The sequence below is a fragment of the Xylocopa sonorina genome, chromosome 7, assembly GCF_050948175.1.
Source record: "Xylocopa sonorina isolate GNS202 chromosome 7, iyXylSono1_principal, whole genome shotgun sequence".
Classification (NCBI taxonomy): Eukaryota; Metazoa; Arthropoda; class Insecta; order Hymenoptera; family Apidae; genus Xylocopa; species Xylocopa sonorina.
Window position 1 is genome coordinate 12,704,841 of NC_135199.1, and position 17,409 is coordinate 12,722,249.

The 17,409-nt window shown below is 50.3% G+C and overlaps 1 protein-coding gene across 1 annotated transcript in view; it reads right to left on the bottom strand.

The window, feature by feature from the left end:
• Positions 1-7,021: 7,021 nt before the first annotated feature.
• LOC143425262 (uncharacterized) overlaps positions 7,022-17,409 on the bottom strand; it is a 129,094-nt gene continuing 118,706 nt past the window's right edge. Inside the window, exons 9-11 of the mRNA XM_076897932.1 lie at positions 10,155-11,018; positions 9,578-9,823; positions 7,022-8,934 (exon numbers count right to left, since the gene is read on the bottom strand). Coding sequence (XP_076754047.1) covers positions 8,843-8,934; positions 9,578-9,823; positions 10,155-11,018 — 1,202 coding nt within the window. The 3' untranslated portion in view covers positions 7,022-8,842. The remainder of the gene's footprint in view (positions 8,935-9,577; positions 9,824-10,154; positions 11,019-17,409) is intronic.

Sequence of the window (17,409 nt, forward strand, 5' to 3'; positions counted from 1 at the left end):
GCAACGCATAGTGCGTCGAAAAGTCGTAATCGGGTATGGAGGTCGAAACGCGATTCCGATCCGTCTAGTACTCTACGCTCGACTCGTCAAATTGAATCGTTCGACGCGATTAAAGCTCGTGCCGGTTAACGATGGATGGTTTATGCCTACTGGTGGATCGCGTCGCGCGCGTCCCAGCGCGAGCGATGGAATTGCGGACGCGATAAGTGCGAAATTAACGGCACATCGAACATTAACTAGTCGCGCGAAAAATTCCACTGATGTCTCACCCTCTCTCTCCCTCGACTCGATCACCCTTGCACTTCCGGTTCGCCAAACGGCACCGCGTTGAGGATAAATTTCACTTGCGATTGCACACGGCTTACTGTTTAAAGTGCCGCGATAAGACCGATTATTTGCAGCGTGCAACGTTCAACAAGCCGTGCCAAGCTTATTTACGATTTCGTAAGTTCGCGTTGATACTGGTCGAATCGTGAGATTAACACTGTTACGAAAGGAACAGATTGGTCGGACGTGAGTTTGCGTAACGATTTATCATTGATCTGATTTGCGGCCCCTATCAACGATCGAGATTAAATCAGCAGTTATGTCACGGGGGACGTTCAGATGGACGTTCTTGGTTTCGCACTTGGGGAATTTCGTGCAAACGAATTCGTAATAAACGGAAACGTAGCCTGGTATCGACGAACATTCGCGAATCGCTGTCGCTTTATCGACTCTGTACGTCCGCTGTCCTGCTAGCTTTTATCTCTGATCACATCCGACACGTGTCAGCCATATTCATCGACATTCTATTAACCGTTCCAGCGACGTATATCTTTCTCGGGGTATTTTCGTGCGCCACGGTTGGAAAAATCGTTCGCTCGACGCCGGACACGAAACCGCCGACAGCAACGTCCCTGATCGCTCGCCTCTCTAAATAAGGAGAAGCCTCTTTTCCATTGCTCGTTGGCCGTGACCCGGTGCAAAGAAACGAACGTTTTATGAATCATGGTTCGCGCGATTGATCCGATTTTGCTCGGCTATTTATTTCTTAATCGATCTTTCTCAATCGAGACACGATCGTCCGTCGCGAATCAACTGAAACTTTGGACGCGAACCAAAGCGCGAGATAAAACGTGGTAAAACATGAATCGTGCACCTACCGTCCCCTGGTCGTCGATCGCGTAAAGATCGATCTCCTAAATTGAAATCGAGAAGGGATACACTTGTTCTCTTTCGTTCTCGCCATTGCCCCGCGGTCCTGTCGTCCGCCAAGCACGCTTACGCGCCGCGCACGCGGCACTTCCCACGAGACCAACAATTACATGTACAGTACACGACGATATAAGTATGTCCGTATGTATATATATATTATATGCACGTATGTGTGTAGATAGGTATGCATATATCTAGGTATGTACACGGGTATGTCAAGATGCGCGCAGACGTACAATAAGGGCTCCCGATGTGGGCCAGGTCAGGCTTAAATTGGAACTCGTTCGCTCGAAGCGAACCTTTCGGACGAAGAGCCAAGGAAAGAGTTATGAAATTATCGTAATATATATATTTCGTAAGGAGTTCAAAGGATTGATAGCACGTTGATTTTGTTGTAACACCGATAATAGTTATTTATTGAAAATTAAAGTAACAAAGTATCGGAGATTCTCAGGTGGTATGCTTTGTCCGTATTATAAAATATTGCCTCCTTCGTCCAGGTATTCCTCTGTCTACCCTCGGACTTTGTCCCTTATAGTTCGATCTGGTTTCTCTCTCTTCCTTTCTCTCGGTCTCTCTCTCTCTCTCTCTCTCTCTCTCGCTCTCATACACGCACGCACTCTCTTTTTCTCGTTAACGCACACTCACTCTGGTATTGCTCCGTAGGTACCCCCGCCGCGAAAAAGTATTCTCGTTGTTGTTCGATGATCGGCCGCTGACGTTCCGTCCGAAGGAGGGAAACGACGGGCCGCGATGATTCGATAAAAAGGTTCGATTGCTCGTCGAGGGATGATTGTCCCTTGATTGAAAACGTCCTCGGTTCGTTGGAGCGTACGCGGAGAGAAGTTTCATCCCCATATGGCGCGCGCGGTGCCTTTCTAATCTTTCAGCGACGGTTTCGAACCAGCCTGGATGCGTCACTCGGCGTCGTTAAGGGTTGCCCGTTGCCTCTAATAACAACGAGGGGTTGGAACCGGTCCGAATTGAAAAGACACGCTCGAGATTCCCTTTCGGCGAGCTCGTTCGACCGTCGTTCGACCGTCGTTTCGAACCGGGAAAACCGGAGCGCCCCGAAAATCTCCCCGGACTCTGGTAACGCGGTGTTTCGGATTAACCATCGCGCAATTAGGTTCTCGCTGGATTATGGCGCGAAACGTTCGAAGCCCGTGCTAATTTCGCAGCGCGAGTAAACCGCAGCGACCGTTTCGCGCGCTGGCGAATGTCTCGAAATGTTTCCGCAATCTCTGAAGGACCCGTCGCAACGGCGGCAGTTGCGCCGTGGGATGAAGAAGATTCAAGAATGAGCGCATAATCCACTGTGTGGGAATAATAAACTGCGGTAGAGCACCCGTACCGACGCGGAAGTAATCCGATAATCCTATTAGACGGGTTTCCATAAAATCGTTAACCGCCATCCAGGTCGCGTAAACGTGTCCCGTTTCTGACTCCGTCGTTGCTTTCCCCGCATCTTCGTCTCCCAGTTCTCTGGCCCGCTTCTGGCACTCTACCCGATCGATTAATTCGCTATCTTTCCCTTCTTTTCTTGCCGCGAATCACGGGGACACGTTGTCGCGCGAAACCAACGCCCAAGAAAATTATGCTCTCCTCGATCGTATTTCTCTCGTATTTTCCAACCGTTGCGAAGTGAAATTAACTCGAAACGATAGCAGACAAAGCGATACGCGGCAAGTTGAAATCGGGACGAGGGCGAACGGTGGTGTTCCCGCGAAGGGTGGGACGGACGGTTTGTGCAAGCAATTTTCTGTTTCTCATTACCGACTGCATTAGCAGAATATTCGCGTGCGATATTAGGACCCAATGTAAATTAACTGGATTAAATGCGTCGGCCGATTGCATCAATCTCATTAAGCGGAGCGCATAATGTTTGACGAGAGGCCGGCTGGCGCGAGCGTAGGCGGTCGGTCAGTAACGATGTTTGGGGATGCTCTGATAATTATCAAATCCCTCGGCGTTGTTTGCGCCGGGTAAACCGAAAATAATAGAATACCAGCGTCGAGACGACTCGCGATAGGTCGCACTCTTTCCGATCGGTCTGCGCAGGTGTTTCAATTCGGGCGAGCGAAACTTTCGGACTTTAGAGGAAATGGAATTTGGAACGAGCTAAAGTTCCAGCGAGGAGTATAAGTTCGGTAAAGCACCAGCGAATTTGCTCTCTCCTTTTTTACGAGGGATGGTGGATAAAATTTCTACTTTATCGGATACCTGCAGTTTTCTTCCCTTTTAATGCAACAATGATCGTTGGCCTTCCATCGTCCGTAATGTCCGAAAGCGACACGTCGAATTTTCGACTTTCTTACCGAGTTACGCGGTTCTCGTCCGAACGGGGGAACACGTGTAATTCGGCAAATCTGATTGGTCGTTGAATCGGTAATTTGTGGTGGGACGCTGGCAACTCGGTTGGGCGAACTTCTAGAATTTCGATCGGTCGACGTGGGGTCCTCCGTTATGGCTCTTCGAGTCGAATCCGCCGTCGTCCGGATATTTGGACGTCGGGGGTAATATTTGACTTTCAGTATGATAACCGTAGTTCAAATATCCGTGGAACAGAAGTGCCTGGGACTCGGACTGTCCGAAATTCGGATATTTAAGCGGTTCTAGTAGCCTTGGCAGTTCAGAAACCGGCGCTTGGTTAGATCAATACAAATTCAGGCTGCACACGTGCTCTCTCTCTCTCTCTTTTCTCCAATGCGGTTTTTCCTTCGTTTAAAAAACATTTTATCACGCACGCTCCATTCGGAATCGGGACTCGAGACTGTTCGGAAGAAGTGCACGGCTGACGCGAGATGAGCGATGGAGAAACGTGCTCTCGAGGGGGTAAAGCTGTCGTTCGCGTTTCGACCGCGGGGCACCTCTGATTGCTGTCACAATGAGCTTATTACCCCTATCAAGCTAGAGTAATCCTTAATCGTTATGCTTCACCTTAAGGTTAATCGCTAAATACGCTGCATCTTCTTAGGTACAGTACGGCGTCTAACGTGCTAATCGATAAAAGTCCTAACCGCTAAGCGTCCTACTCGTCCGGTGTAAAAACGAATTAAATCAAACGGGGGAACGTGCGAACGGAATGAGATGGGAAGGGAGAGAAAGAAACCGAGGAAAGACAAAGGAAAAGGAGAAAAATGTTTCGTGGCCTCGCTGATCCACGATTCTCTGTGCGCAACGACGGTGAGTTATAACTCGTCGAGTAGGATACCCGCCGAGAAGCCTAACGAAAGTCGATCGGTTCTTCTCTTCTGAGAACCCTGAAAAGGAGAGCGTCTTTCACTCGATTAAATGGACGCCACCGAGAGGAGCCTTTGATCCGCCGCATTTTTCCGCATGCCGCGCAGACATTTTCCCCGCGATCCGATATTTTCTTGCCGACGAAGAAGGCCACCCCGACGCCGACAGGCATCCCCTTTTTTCCTACGGTTACCGCGCTCGTCTCCGAAAGCCCGTTCTTATACGCGGCGCCGCTTCGCAGGACGAGACGCGTCCGATCTTCGGGATCATTTTTTCCTCGCCGTGCGGTTCGCGGTAGATTTTTGTTGGCAACGCGTAAAGGAGATGAAAAAGAGAAGAAAAAAGAAAAAGAAGAAATAGCAGAGGAAAATGCCAAGGATGAAACCAAGGGATAGATTTAAAGTATTCGAATCAGCGAAGTTGGAGACACTTTTTCCTTTTCCGCCACGGAGCGGAATTTTCGAGGATCGCGGGACCACCCCCGTCCGCGTCGTAAAAATGAGCGTAAAGGAAAGTGTAACGACGTAAAAACTACGTTTATCGCGATTGGAAAAGTGGTAAAATAGCGATTGGCTTCTTTTATGTTTCACTCTATTCACCTCCACTTTTTTGTCTTGTTTTTTTAAATGTTTTTTCCTTCCTCCCTCGTTTCGCGCATTGTATCGTCTTCTATTGTTGCGTACTCTTCTATCGTGCCTCATTGTTCGTCTTTCCCTTTCGTTTCCTCTCATTACTCGGTTCGGGTTAATTATTACAAAGATGCTTGTACAATAATATAATATATATATATATAGACTCTGTATTAGTTACAATAATATCGTAGCGTCCTACCTCGCGATCGATCGGTCCGTATCTCCACTCGCAACTCCCATCTCTCTCACCACCCTACTTCTCACTCTCTCTCTCTCTCTCTCTCTTTCTCTCTCGCTCTCTTTACCTATTCGCAGTCGCGAAAATCCCATTTGGACAAACCAATATAATAGAACATCTCTGGTAGAACGTCGCGATCTTCTCCGGTACAGTGAAACGCAACATCTTTCGTGTACACGGTTGAGCCATTGCGTGAGTTTATTGCTTATTGCTTACGTTCACCTGCCTGCCGCCGAGTACCGCGGAAAAATTCCTTCTCCAGAGTTTTAAATAAACCTCCCGTTCTTCGCGTACCTGCCAGGCATACCGGGAAACCGTATCGACCGGCCACGTTCGCCGCGCGATCGAGAATCGCGAACGCAGGGCCCGTTCTATATAAATCATGCGATGCATATTCCAATTCCTGCTGCGTTTTGTTGCGATGAATTTCGTTTCGATACGTGGCGCGAACGCGAGAAGGTAACGGCACTGGTAGTCGGCAATTTTCCAGCTCTTTCGTAAAATCTCCTATCGGGACCGTCCCTCCTCCACCGGTGGTCCCGATAAGGGGTTGAACAAGTGGCCAATTTGTCTCGCGTTATTCCCGATATACCGCTTCTCACTTTTACCTTTTCTTCGTCTCGTTCTCGCCGGTTGAATAATTGCTTGGGAAGGAATTTGTTCGCGAGATTCGTCGGCGCACGGCAAAGAGAAACGAAAACGACCAAAATCGTAGGGAGGAAGAATCAGAGTCGACGGAAACGGAGAAAAAGCGAGGAAACGCGGGAAGGAGAGAGGAACGTCCCCGACGTGACTCGGTACAACGGCCCGGAGGATCCATCACAGTTACAATTTTACACTTTACACTTACGGCCGTCTGTCTATCGATATTTTTCCCCTCTCGAACGGTGCTTCGTCCCCCTCTGCGAAAGTTTCCAAGGAAAGCGTTTCTCGCGGAAACGAAGGCCCACGGGTCCAATTTATTCTCGAATAACGTAACGGGCATCCGCGCGCGGCTCTGACTGATTTCCGTTTGTAATGGCAGAGAAAAACAATGGCATTCAGAGGAATCGTCGAAACGCAGCCGGGCTCCGAGGAACACCGACACGCGCCGCGCTCTGATGAAATAAATTTTAACGGCGCTTCGAAATTGCCCATCATTGTTCATTGCCCCGATGGAAGTTAATTGAATCGTCGAAATAGCGAAGTTCATCGGGATACCAGAAATATTTGTATTAAATTTATCATCGAGCGCGACATTTCTGTTTAACCGTGGAAAATTCCCCGCGATCACCAGGACGTGAAAGCTATACGGGGAATAGTTTCGGTTAATTTGCGATCGATGGGACGAATTATCAGCGGGACGACGCGCAACCTATTCGGTGTATCGCTCGACCGATTTATCGTCACGGATTGTTTTAAACTAGAGTGGACTCTGATTCTTCCCCCGTCCCTCTCGTTCGTCTCCACCCTTAGCTCTCCATCGGCACCAGTAATCCTACCGCACGATAGAACTGTATTGCGTTGAAATACTTCATTAACACTCTTGACACTCCTCGCCTATACACATATCGGTGTCAGTTTCGTATCTCACCCTTTCGCGATCACTCTCACGGAACGAACGTTTTACTCGGCAAGAATTTTTCCGTGTATGTATTTCAAACAAATCCGAAAGGTATTGCCCGATCCTCGAAACATCGTGGACGAGCGACACTGGTTCTTTTTTTTCCCCTCTTTTTTTTTTCTTTTTTTTTTTCGATCGTCCAATAGAAAAATAACGCAGCTGGTACACGCGCCAGGAAGTTTCGAAATATGTTTTTTCTCTCCTCGGTCGGTTATTAATACAGCCAGCGGCTATTACAGCTATTATATAGTAGTTATGGCAATCGTTCGGTTATATAACAGGGCTAATGGCTCTCTCTGTAGATATTACATAACAGCTACAGCGCAATCAACTTTTAATACGTCTCGAACATTTCCCCGCGATAATTGAATACCGAAAACGCGAGATGTTTGTCGCGTTCCCCTTTTCTTTTTGGTACAATTTAACTTGCATATAACAAATTCATTACCGAGCAATTAAAAGTTTCGAAATTGTTTTCAAATTGATACATTGTTACGGTTAAAAAACCGATGGCGGCACGTTGGCAACGGGGCCAGTCCCCGATGTTTCGATGTTGGAAATGCACTCAGCCCTCCCTTCTCGCTCTATTTTTCTCCGAACCGGCGATATAATTAAAAGTTGCAAAATTTACGATTACACCGACTCGCAGAGCTCTCTCTCTCCCTCTCAATCTGCGGGCTCGTGGAAAGAAACTGGAATATCCGGCGTAAAAAATATTTGCCGAGTAACCTGTTCCCCTCGCGCCTTATTAAAGCTATTCTCTATGTAGTTTCTACCTTAAAAGATAACGACCCTCGCCGGTCGATCGTCTTACTAACTAAAACGAGATGTTGCTTCTCTCTTTCTCCTCGTGTCTCCTTTCTTGTGCTGGCAAATCGATTCCTCCTCTGCCTCATCCTTCGACGTCTCCCGCTAAAGAATCCGATCGATCGTGCGCCGTGATCTCGCTCGTGATATGGTCTAACCATAAAATCTCGTGTGATTACTTCGTTAGCTTTACCTGATTTTTAATTAGCTAGTGCCTACGAGCTACATCGGTAAAAAACCTACTGGCCAGGGGAAACCCGCGCTCGATCCTTCTACGACCCCCTTTTCTCCCTTTCGATCTCTCTCTCTCCTCGCGGCCACTCCACCCTGGAAAGGAGCAAACAGAGTCCCTTTCTCGTCGTGCGGAGAAAAAAAATTCCTCCCGAGGAGAGTAATATCCCTCCCTTTCACCCTCGAAACCGTTCACCTTGATCGGATCCGTCTCCTTCTCGAACAATCTTCCGCCCTCTCTTTTCCGCGTCCTTCGCCCTCCGCTTGATTTTCCTGCTGGTCTGCTGGAGCACCCCTTATACGGAAGAAATCAGAGTTTTGCCTCTTGTCTCTTTATTATAGCCGACTTTATTTTTCGTTTCCTCGGCATCGAATCGAATCAGGGGAGTGTCCCGGCTCTTGGCTCGAACGAGCATCGACCTCGAACAAGTCCGCCCTGTTCGGGCTCAGCTCGATTTTATGCTCTTCTCGTTTACTTATCAGATCCTCCGTCTCACCGACGCTCTCGTTATCAACCGTTTTTTTCTCTCCATTCCCTTTCTTCCCGACTAAATTCCGGCGGTCGTGCGAGCACGAATTTCTCCCGACAAATCGGAGAGGCTAGCAAGAGCTACGGACACGAGCGTTCGAAGCCAAAATCGTATCGATCGCTGCTTTCTCTTGTTTCTCTCTCTCTCTCTTCTCCGCTTTTCCCCATCCCATTGGCCCGGACGCTCGACCGATCTTCTTCGGTGATTCGCGACGAAGGCGATTATATGTATAATTATATATATATATATTTTTTTTATACACGTGTACCACCTCGTTTCGTCACCCACACGGTGTCCAATAACGCAGATTACAAACGTCGAGCTTTTAACGGTCGCGAGATCGTCGTCCGTTCGATTAGAATCACCTGTATATCGCGACGACCGCCGTCAGGGTGACGATCATCAGGTACGTCGATCGAGTAACAAAGCCCCTGTTCTCTTCCATGCATTGACCTGCGAACACAAAAGCACGAATCGTTCTTTACCGTGAATTAAACATCGACGCGAGTGGACGAGGAAGCGGTCCGGCAAACGGACATTGTTTGCGCATCTAATTGGACTTCTACTTAGCGGCGCCGTTTAATTCGACATTTGTCAACGTATTGTCGCAGTATATTTGTCAGGCGAAGGCGCCCGCGTGTCGCGGCAAATTATGCATGAATTCGACCGACGGGCCGGATGACAGTCGCTGACGTCGCGACTTTGATTGGGAGGGTGCGATCCGTCGCGCCGTCGAACTCCATTTTCCACCCTCCATGGGAATTTCGAACGTCGCGCGTCATTTTTCTTACGTCGTGATTATTTCTCATACGCTCGCTCAACGAACGAAGGAAAGGAAAAGGAAAATTCTGAGACGCAAAAATCGCGTGTGCATCGTCGGAACGACCTAGTTCCTTCGACAATGCCGACCGGAGTCCTCGAAGCTTCGCGACAAAGCGAAAAACGAGTCGATCGAAGTTAAATCCGCGGGAGGCGGTAGTCGCGGGGCGAAACAGTTAGTTGCAACGGCGGAGGACGCGTCCTCGGCGTGGCAGCAAAGATCTTAAGGATCCTCGAGAGTGAAGTGGAAGCTGAAGGAAGAGGAGGAGGTACTCACCGGTACTGGTAGCATTGAAGGCCAACATCGGCGGGGGCGGAGGTATCCCCCTCTGGCAGGCCACCTCGCTGGCAGTCAAACTGACAACCCCGCCGCTCTCTTTGTACATGAAGCAGAGTCTACGGCTGTTCCTGTACGGCTGGGGCCTGTTGTTCTCGCCGGACCAGCCCGTGCCTGGCGCCAGTTGGGTGGCGATCACGAATTGGGTGCCCTCCGCGTCGAACCACCTACCGTGGCAGGAGTAAGCTGCGAAAGAGAAAGCAACGACTTCCTTACCCCCGAACACTCCAATGGGACGAACTTCACGGATAATGGCGAGAGGTATCTCGAGACGCTCGTTACCCCTCGAGTGCCATTATCCTTTAAACAAACTTTGACAACCTTCGAAGGTGAACGCCGGCTAAATAAAAGCTTCTTCCGAGCTGTCCCGCCAGTCGGATCCCTACGCGTATACGTTCGGATCTACGCGTGCACGAGTTTCAATTATCGATAAACCTGATCGACGACTGCGCGTGATTGAGAATTTTCACACCTCGAATATTATTCCGCAAAACGCTCGACTGTAATTTTCACTCACCGATCGCGTTGTCCTCGACACAGTCCGTCTGAAATTCCATTCTATCCGAGGTGGAACAGCCAATGGTAATAGTGGTGACCTCGGAGCTGCATCTAGAGATGTCCTCCTCCCGTTTCTCCCTTCTCTCGAAAGAGCCGTCGCCGGAGTCGAGCTCCTGGCCGTCCCTCCTCGTCCTCGTCAGAAGGTTCGACGTAATTTCCCGGTCGTCCCTTCCCGACCTCTTTTTCGGGAGGTCCGCGGTGTCCGGATAATCGCCGAAATAATCTTCCTGTACCTCGAGGATGCTCGAGCTGTCCGGGTCGTCGAAATCGGTCGTCCAGAATTGCCTGATTCGCGTGAAATCGTCCGCGTCTACCCGGAAGTCCTCCATCTTCGGGTTCCTCCTCGACCTGTTACTCGCGCGCTGATCCCCGCTAGTCGAACGCTTCTCCACGTCGCGCGCCCGTCTAGCTTTCGACCTGGACGCAACCTCGCCGGACCTCTGGTCCTCCGATCTTCTGGCCTTGTACCTGGAATGGTCGCGCAGCAGGTCCTCGATGTCCAGGGTTCGCTTCGAGGACGCCTCCTCGAGGCTGTGCTCGCGATGGTTTCTGTTGTTGCGATTCGATCTGGCGCGTCTGCCCATACGCTCGTGCACGAGGTACTCGTTGTTCGCCCGACGCTTCTCCACGTCGAAGTCCAACTTCCGGCCGCGGCGATCCTCCTGCGTTCGCTCCTGGGCGTGTCGTACCTTCTCCCTGTCACGCCTGACGGCCTCCTGGTGTTGGTTCTTACGGCTCTCGCGGATGTTCCGCTGGTTCCGGTTCACCCCGGTCACCGTAAATTTCCCCAAGTACGGACACTTACGTAGCTGCGGGGAGCTGGCTGAAATTTACAGGAAATCGTTGCCATTAGAATATCGTTTACTCTCCGTCCGTCCCTAGACGCGCGTTTCGTGCATCAATTTCATCGATATTTCACGGGATCTGTGCACCGAAAAATATTGGGAAATTCCCGGGGAAGTAGTCGAACGTATCGCGACTTGGCGCGTTTACGATCTTCCACGGTGGAAGCGAGCGGCGACGACGGTGATCCTCTTCCGAATCGATTAGAGCCCATTTCCTAATACCACGAAGCCGACATCTCGATAAACGATCCGTCTATAAACTATCTTTCAAAGACACCTTAAACACCGATACCGGCCAAGTTAGCGAGGAACGTCAGCGGCCGGAGATCGGCTGAATTACAAATTACCTGCGCCACGTTACACCGAGTGGAATCGACAAGAAACTTTCGATGGAGTCTATCGATCTTCCCTAACGACGCTTTCTTGCCGAAGGATCGATCATAGAGCGGAGGACCCTCCGAAATTCCTGCCGAAATTCGGGGCATTCGCTCGTCCGTTGACCGTTGATCGAGCCGCGAAACATCCGACCGGTGGCAGGAATCCCATCGCGGCTTTAATGGAAGCCTCGTTAGGTGGCCAGAGGGGTGGAAAAAAAAAAAAAGGGAAGAAAAGGGCCAAGTGGAAGGAAGGAGGCGAGCGAATATAACGACGAGCGAGCGTAGATCGGCCATAGGCAGACACAATACGAACTCTAACGAGACAAATCTGACTTCGCACCCCCGGGCTAGTCCCAGCCCTCCTCTGCTTAGCAACAACCCCTTCTCGGGCTCTGAAGCTTCGCGACAGGTTCCCGGGTTTTCTGTCTCCTTTCGTCGTTGCCTCGGGACCACCGCCACCGTGGCCGAGCTATTATTTTCCAGTTTAACGAGGCGGTCCGCGGTGGGCAAGAATCCAAGATGCTAAACAAACACCGGTGCTTCCAGCGTCACGGGATATTTATGAAACTTTCGCGCCCGTACACGAACGTTCTCGCCTGAATACCACGATTCTTTCGCGTTTCCGATCCCGCTACGATTTCTTTGCTAATGGAAATTTGGTGTTTCGTATCGCTCGTTTATGCTATCGAGCACGCTTGGGGTGGTACGAAATCGCGACAAATCTAGGCCGGAAGGTAAGTGTAATTCGGGTCGTTCCGTTCAGGCTGAAAAAGGGCCGTGTTCCTTGTTTCTTTTCTTTCGTTGATACGATCGGGAAATCGATTTCGAGAGATCTCGTTTGAGGCGAGCCGGCCACAAAAATCTCGTTATTTTTATGGTTAATTAGACATGTATTGCGTCGAGGCAAAGGCTCGCCTTTGCGTCCGGCAAAGGAAACTTGATTTTTCCGACTCGTTAGGCGATTCTCGATACGAAGGTCCCGGGCCAAAGGGAGATCTAGCCGGGGCCACCCTTCGAACTCGCAGTCCCTGTCTCCCCCCCGCCCTCTTTCGTTCTCTCTTTATGTTTCGATCGGGAGAACAAATCGTGAACTTCGACGATCGTTAATTACGTTCGTCGAGCGAAACTTTTGACAATGTATTGCGGAATTGCTGCCGGGCCGCGAATTTCAATGGCAAAGTAGCAGAGTTCCATGAGTGGTTGCTCCGTAACTTTCCACTTTTCGTTCAATTTCAGCGCGCTTTGTTACGCCCGCCTCGTAAAATACCGCACTTAATATAATCGAAATTTATTAAGGACAGGGCACAATGAGCAATTAATAATGTTTCTAAATTTTCCCCGTGTACCACGAACGAATAGCACTCAGCCGTAGTCGAGTTTCAATTACACTCTGACTCGCTGGTCCCACGCCTGGCTCGCTTCGACCGTTCCAATTTCACGGGAGCCCCGTGCGTGTGAATAAATATACTCGCAGGTAAAACCGGGCCAAATATCCATCGGACGTCGAATTACAGGTTCGTGTCGAAGAACTCCGACAGGTTCCTCCGCGTCCTCCTTCGAGCGTGGTCGCGCGCGCGCGCTGGCAAAAGTTGCCCGGGACAATTAAATTTAATTGATGCCCGGGTGGTCTGCTGGCGCGAATCGCGTGTCGATGTCGCTCCCCCGACAAAGGGGTGGAGACGGGAATGGACGCGTTATCATGGTCGCGGATCGAGCACCGGCTCCTCGACGCGGCGCTTCCAACTTTTTAATTAATCAATCGGCCGACGCGACGCCCGCGAACGACTTTCTTTGTCGGCCGTACGAAACGAAATGGCCGACACCGCGGATCTAATCGATCACGAAAATTTCCGCCGCTGTTCACGTGCACGCGCCGTACAGCCCCGATGTACAAACCCCTGCCCAATCTCGTCGCTCCTTTCCGTTCGAACCGTCGAAAATTTAATTACACGATATTGGCTCTCCGCGAGGATACTTTTCTGTGACGATGTCCAAAGCGCGGAAAAACGGCGGAATGAAATTTTGTCAACCACCGGGTACGGTCGCAATTTGTATCGACGACGAAACGGGGTGACGAGACTTTCGAAAAAGTCGAAACGCCGAACACGCGCGCCATTTTTTTTCCAACCTCTCCTCCCCTGTCTTCTCCCTTTACCTTTCCGCGTGACACGTTACGCGAGAACGTAGACGCGACGTCCTGGAAAAGCACGATACGTTATGGAACACTTTCAGCCAGGGGGGGTGCCCGAAATAAATCGCGTTAAAGAGCAAACACATTATTTACCGCAACGCCGGAAAGGGACGATAAATATCCAGGTTTCTCTCCTTCGAAAGCCCCGGGGAATAAATCAGCCGAGGCGTAGGTACATTTAACAATCGTCAGCTTGCGCAACCGTGCAGCTCTTCCGGAAAGAAATCTGCAGGGGCGGCGGTTCGTGCGCGGCCGGGGCAGGGCCGAGTAACGGGCCAGGGTTCCAGGCGAAAAAGGACACGATAGAATGCCACGCCAATTATCTTTCGCGCGAGTCGGGTCGACGCTTTCTTTGTTTCGTTCGCCCGGAAATGACGCCTCGATTCTCGGCAGAGCGATAAATTTCCAGCGGAAATAACTTTTGGCAGTGAAAGGGGGCGTGGACTGGCTGCTGCCCTCTTCGAAACAGGAGTGCATCTCTCTCTCTCTCTCCCTCTCTCTCTCATTCCCGAATAACAGGGGAAACAAGAACAGTTTTCCAAGGATATTTTTCCGTACACCGTCAAGCAAACTTCTCCGCCGTTTTCGAACACCGTTAACTCTCTTCCCTTTTTTATCCTAAGGATATATATACAGCTGTCCGTGTTAACTTTAGGTACACGTTTCGCGCGAACCGCTTCCGTGATCTATCGCCACCGCCATAATCGATCGGATTGCCTCGCGAGCGTCTTCTTCTCCCGCAGAAATATCGCTCCATTCGGTATCCAATTCGCAATATTATTTAAACATTCGCTAACGGGAAGTAATATGTTGCTTCCCTCCGCGATAGCTGTCCTTTGTAAAAGGACGATGCTATAAAAGTTCGACTATAAAAGTTCGTGCTCCTTTGTCCAGTTCGTTCGAAATCATCGAGGAAGCCACATCGGAATAAACGGATCCATTTCTATACGGAAATAATCTGGGGAAAGAAAATTGATTCTCTTCGAATAGGTTTTTACTCGCTGCTGCTTATCCCTCGCGGGAAGGACGATGAATATATTTTGTGCGATCGGGATATACGACGCACGATATCCGACGGTTTTTCCAGCGAAGTGTCCGGAACCGCTGATGGGTAAGGTGGGATAGAACCGGAGAAACGCGAAGGCTGCTCGTGAAGCGACGCGGGGAACGGGCTCGTAAATGTATTCGGTGGAATCCGAAAAAAAAGGATCACTTCGCGGGGAATAAAGGCGTGTAAAAATATTTATGGGATCCCGACGAAAATATTTCGCCGACTGCGAATGCTCGCGTGTTTATTAAATATTTATGCCCGCCGTGCAAAACATTTCCCTTCGCTCCATGTAAATTCCCGCTCCGACTCTTTGTCCACTGGCCTTCGTCAACCCCGCCGCTACGCGAGCTTCCTGTTCCTCCCCGGCCACGAAGACGCAACGTTTCGAAATAGGTTCGCTCCCGTCGCCGGAATTGGATTTTAATTCGCATTAACTTCCCACCGTGGACTCCGAATTGATTTTCTCCTCTTTCATTCCGCTCGAACGAGTGCGACCAATATTTTCGCTTAGTCTCGACCTTCCGCCGTCGAACTTCTTTACTCTCCCTTCGTCGCGCTTTGACGCTATCCTGTTTCCTTTACATTTTTTTTTCCTATTCCCCCTTCTCTCGCCTCTTGTTCTCTCTCTCTCTCTCTCTCTCTCTCCTCGCCTTCTTATTTCTCCCATTTTGCGTAAGCAACTGCGAAAGAGACGGAGGGTACGCCCGGTAATTCCTCTCTCCGATGAAAGAAAAGCTTTGTCATCCGCTCTTATTTTCCGAGTTAATGGATTGTTGCGCGGCACGATAATGGAGAATATTTCGCTGCAAATGAACGCCACTTTTTATTGTCATTTTTAAACGAACGTCGATCCTCCGCTCCTGTCGCACCTTCGCGCGCGAGATTGCCCCGCGTATCGTCGGCGAGGCAGTTTTTACTTAGCCCGTTTTCGGACGATACGCGGACACCGCAATAGAACCGACACCGGAGCAACTAATCGCGGCTGTTCCGTAAATGAAAGGCGCCCATGTACCGGTCTGGCAATTTTCTGCTAGCTCGATCCGGGTATGCATTATAGCCGGGCAAAATACACACATCTCCGGCGGTAAACACGCATGACAAGCGATGTAATTAAAGCTGAGTGCAGCGCTAAACGACATCGAGCTCGGACTGCTTGATTATTATTGCCCGGTCAACATTTCGACCTGATTCCGTCAAATATAGCCGCCTACGTAATTTTGTATCGCGAATATTAAACCATTAGGTGTAATGACCGATGCGGACCGCGATGCCGCGAAATTCATCGGACCAATCGCCGGTCAGGCCAATATACCCGCCGCCCACGCTCGATCGGCAACCGGTGCCCGGCAGCTTTCAAACTTTCCAATGGATTTCCTGGGAAATAATGAATTTTATAATCGAACCTTCGTTTCAACTGGCTCGCCCGAATAGCCTTCCCGGGTTCCCTGCCGCCGCGGCCGGACGACGTACATTTATTTAATTAGCAGTTTAAAGTTCGCTCGTGAATTATCGTCGATTCGTGTGTCCGGTTTTCTCATTAGCGAAATAACGTCCGCGGGGATGACGAACGTCCCTCGCGTTTCGAAAACTCGGCCGATTCGGTTGGGATCGAATTTTTCATCCGCGCGGAGCAAGAGCGCGGCGAGTTGTACGTTAATTCCGGGAACGATTCGGATTCTCGTAGTTGAGAGCGAAATTGGTTGGGAAAATTCTTGGAAGACTGCGAGCCAGCCAGACTCGCATCACTAACCTCGATATACCTCGATGGACTGTTCTCGGGCGACGAGAAGACGCGGGAGAAAATTAAAGGGGGGTGAGGGTGGATGGATAACGCGGCGAGCTGCGGTCGTCGTGTTCCAAGAGGAACATCTCGTTCTTCGTATACGCGGGAAACGTTTATCGAGGCGGGAAGAGCGAGAGAGGAAAACAGTCGAGTGGCGAGAGGGGCGGTTTTCGACGGAGGCAAGAAGGAAGGGACACAGAAGGAGCAAGGATCCGAAGAAGAGGCCGAAGCCGCAGAGTCAGGTGACCCGTGTCAAGTTCAAAGACGCGAATCCTAACCCTGGCAACGTTTACTCCGCGCAACTGAAAGGAGGCCTTTAAGAGCCCACCATCGGCGATGTTATAAGGTGGCTCGTGATCGATCCACCGTGAAAACGCAGCTACCCTTTGACGCGGAAATTATTTATTCGCGACTCTAATCCTCGTTCACCCTTACTTTTCTCCCTCTGCCATCGAGACGTCGTCTCTCGGCTCTGTGCGGAAACGAAACCGAGTCGAGGCAACGAGCGCCTCGAGCTGAATTTACCCAGCCTGGCTGCGGATTTCGTGACATATCCAGCAGCCAGCAAACCTTCCCAGCCATCGTTTCGAAAAGTGTTTTCGAGATTGCACGGTTTCTTCCGCGGGATCTGAATATCTGCGCGCGCGAGACCCGTTCTGACGGTTGGTTTACGAATGTCAGGCACACTTTGTGCCGGTGAAAATGGTTTTCGCGTCGATTCCGTCGAGTCCGTGACTCGGGCGAATACTTCAAGGAGAGAGGCGCGCGTGCTCGGGGCGTTTCTCAGCCGGTTGAAACAGATTCGCCCGTCCGATTACACGATCGCTGTTGGCAGAGCTCTCAGAGCCCGGGCGTCGATTGTATATTAATTTCAATTACGCCCAGCGTAACCCACCCAGCCCCGATCGTCTGCATCTCGGTGCGCTCCAATTGAAATTTATACGCGATCGTTTCGGGAACCGATTGC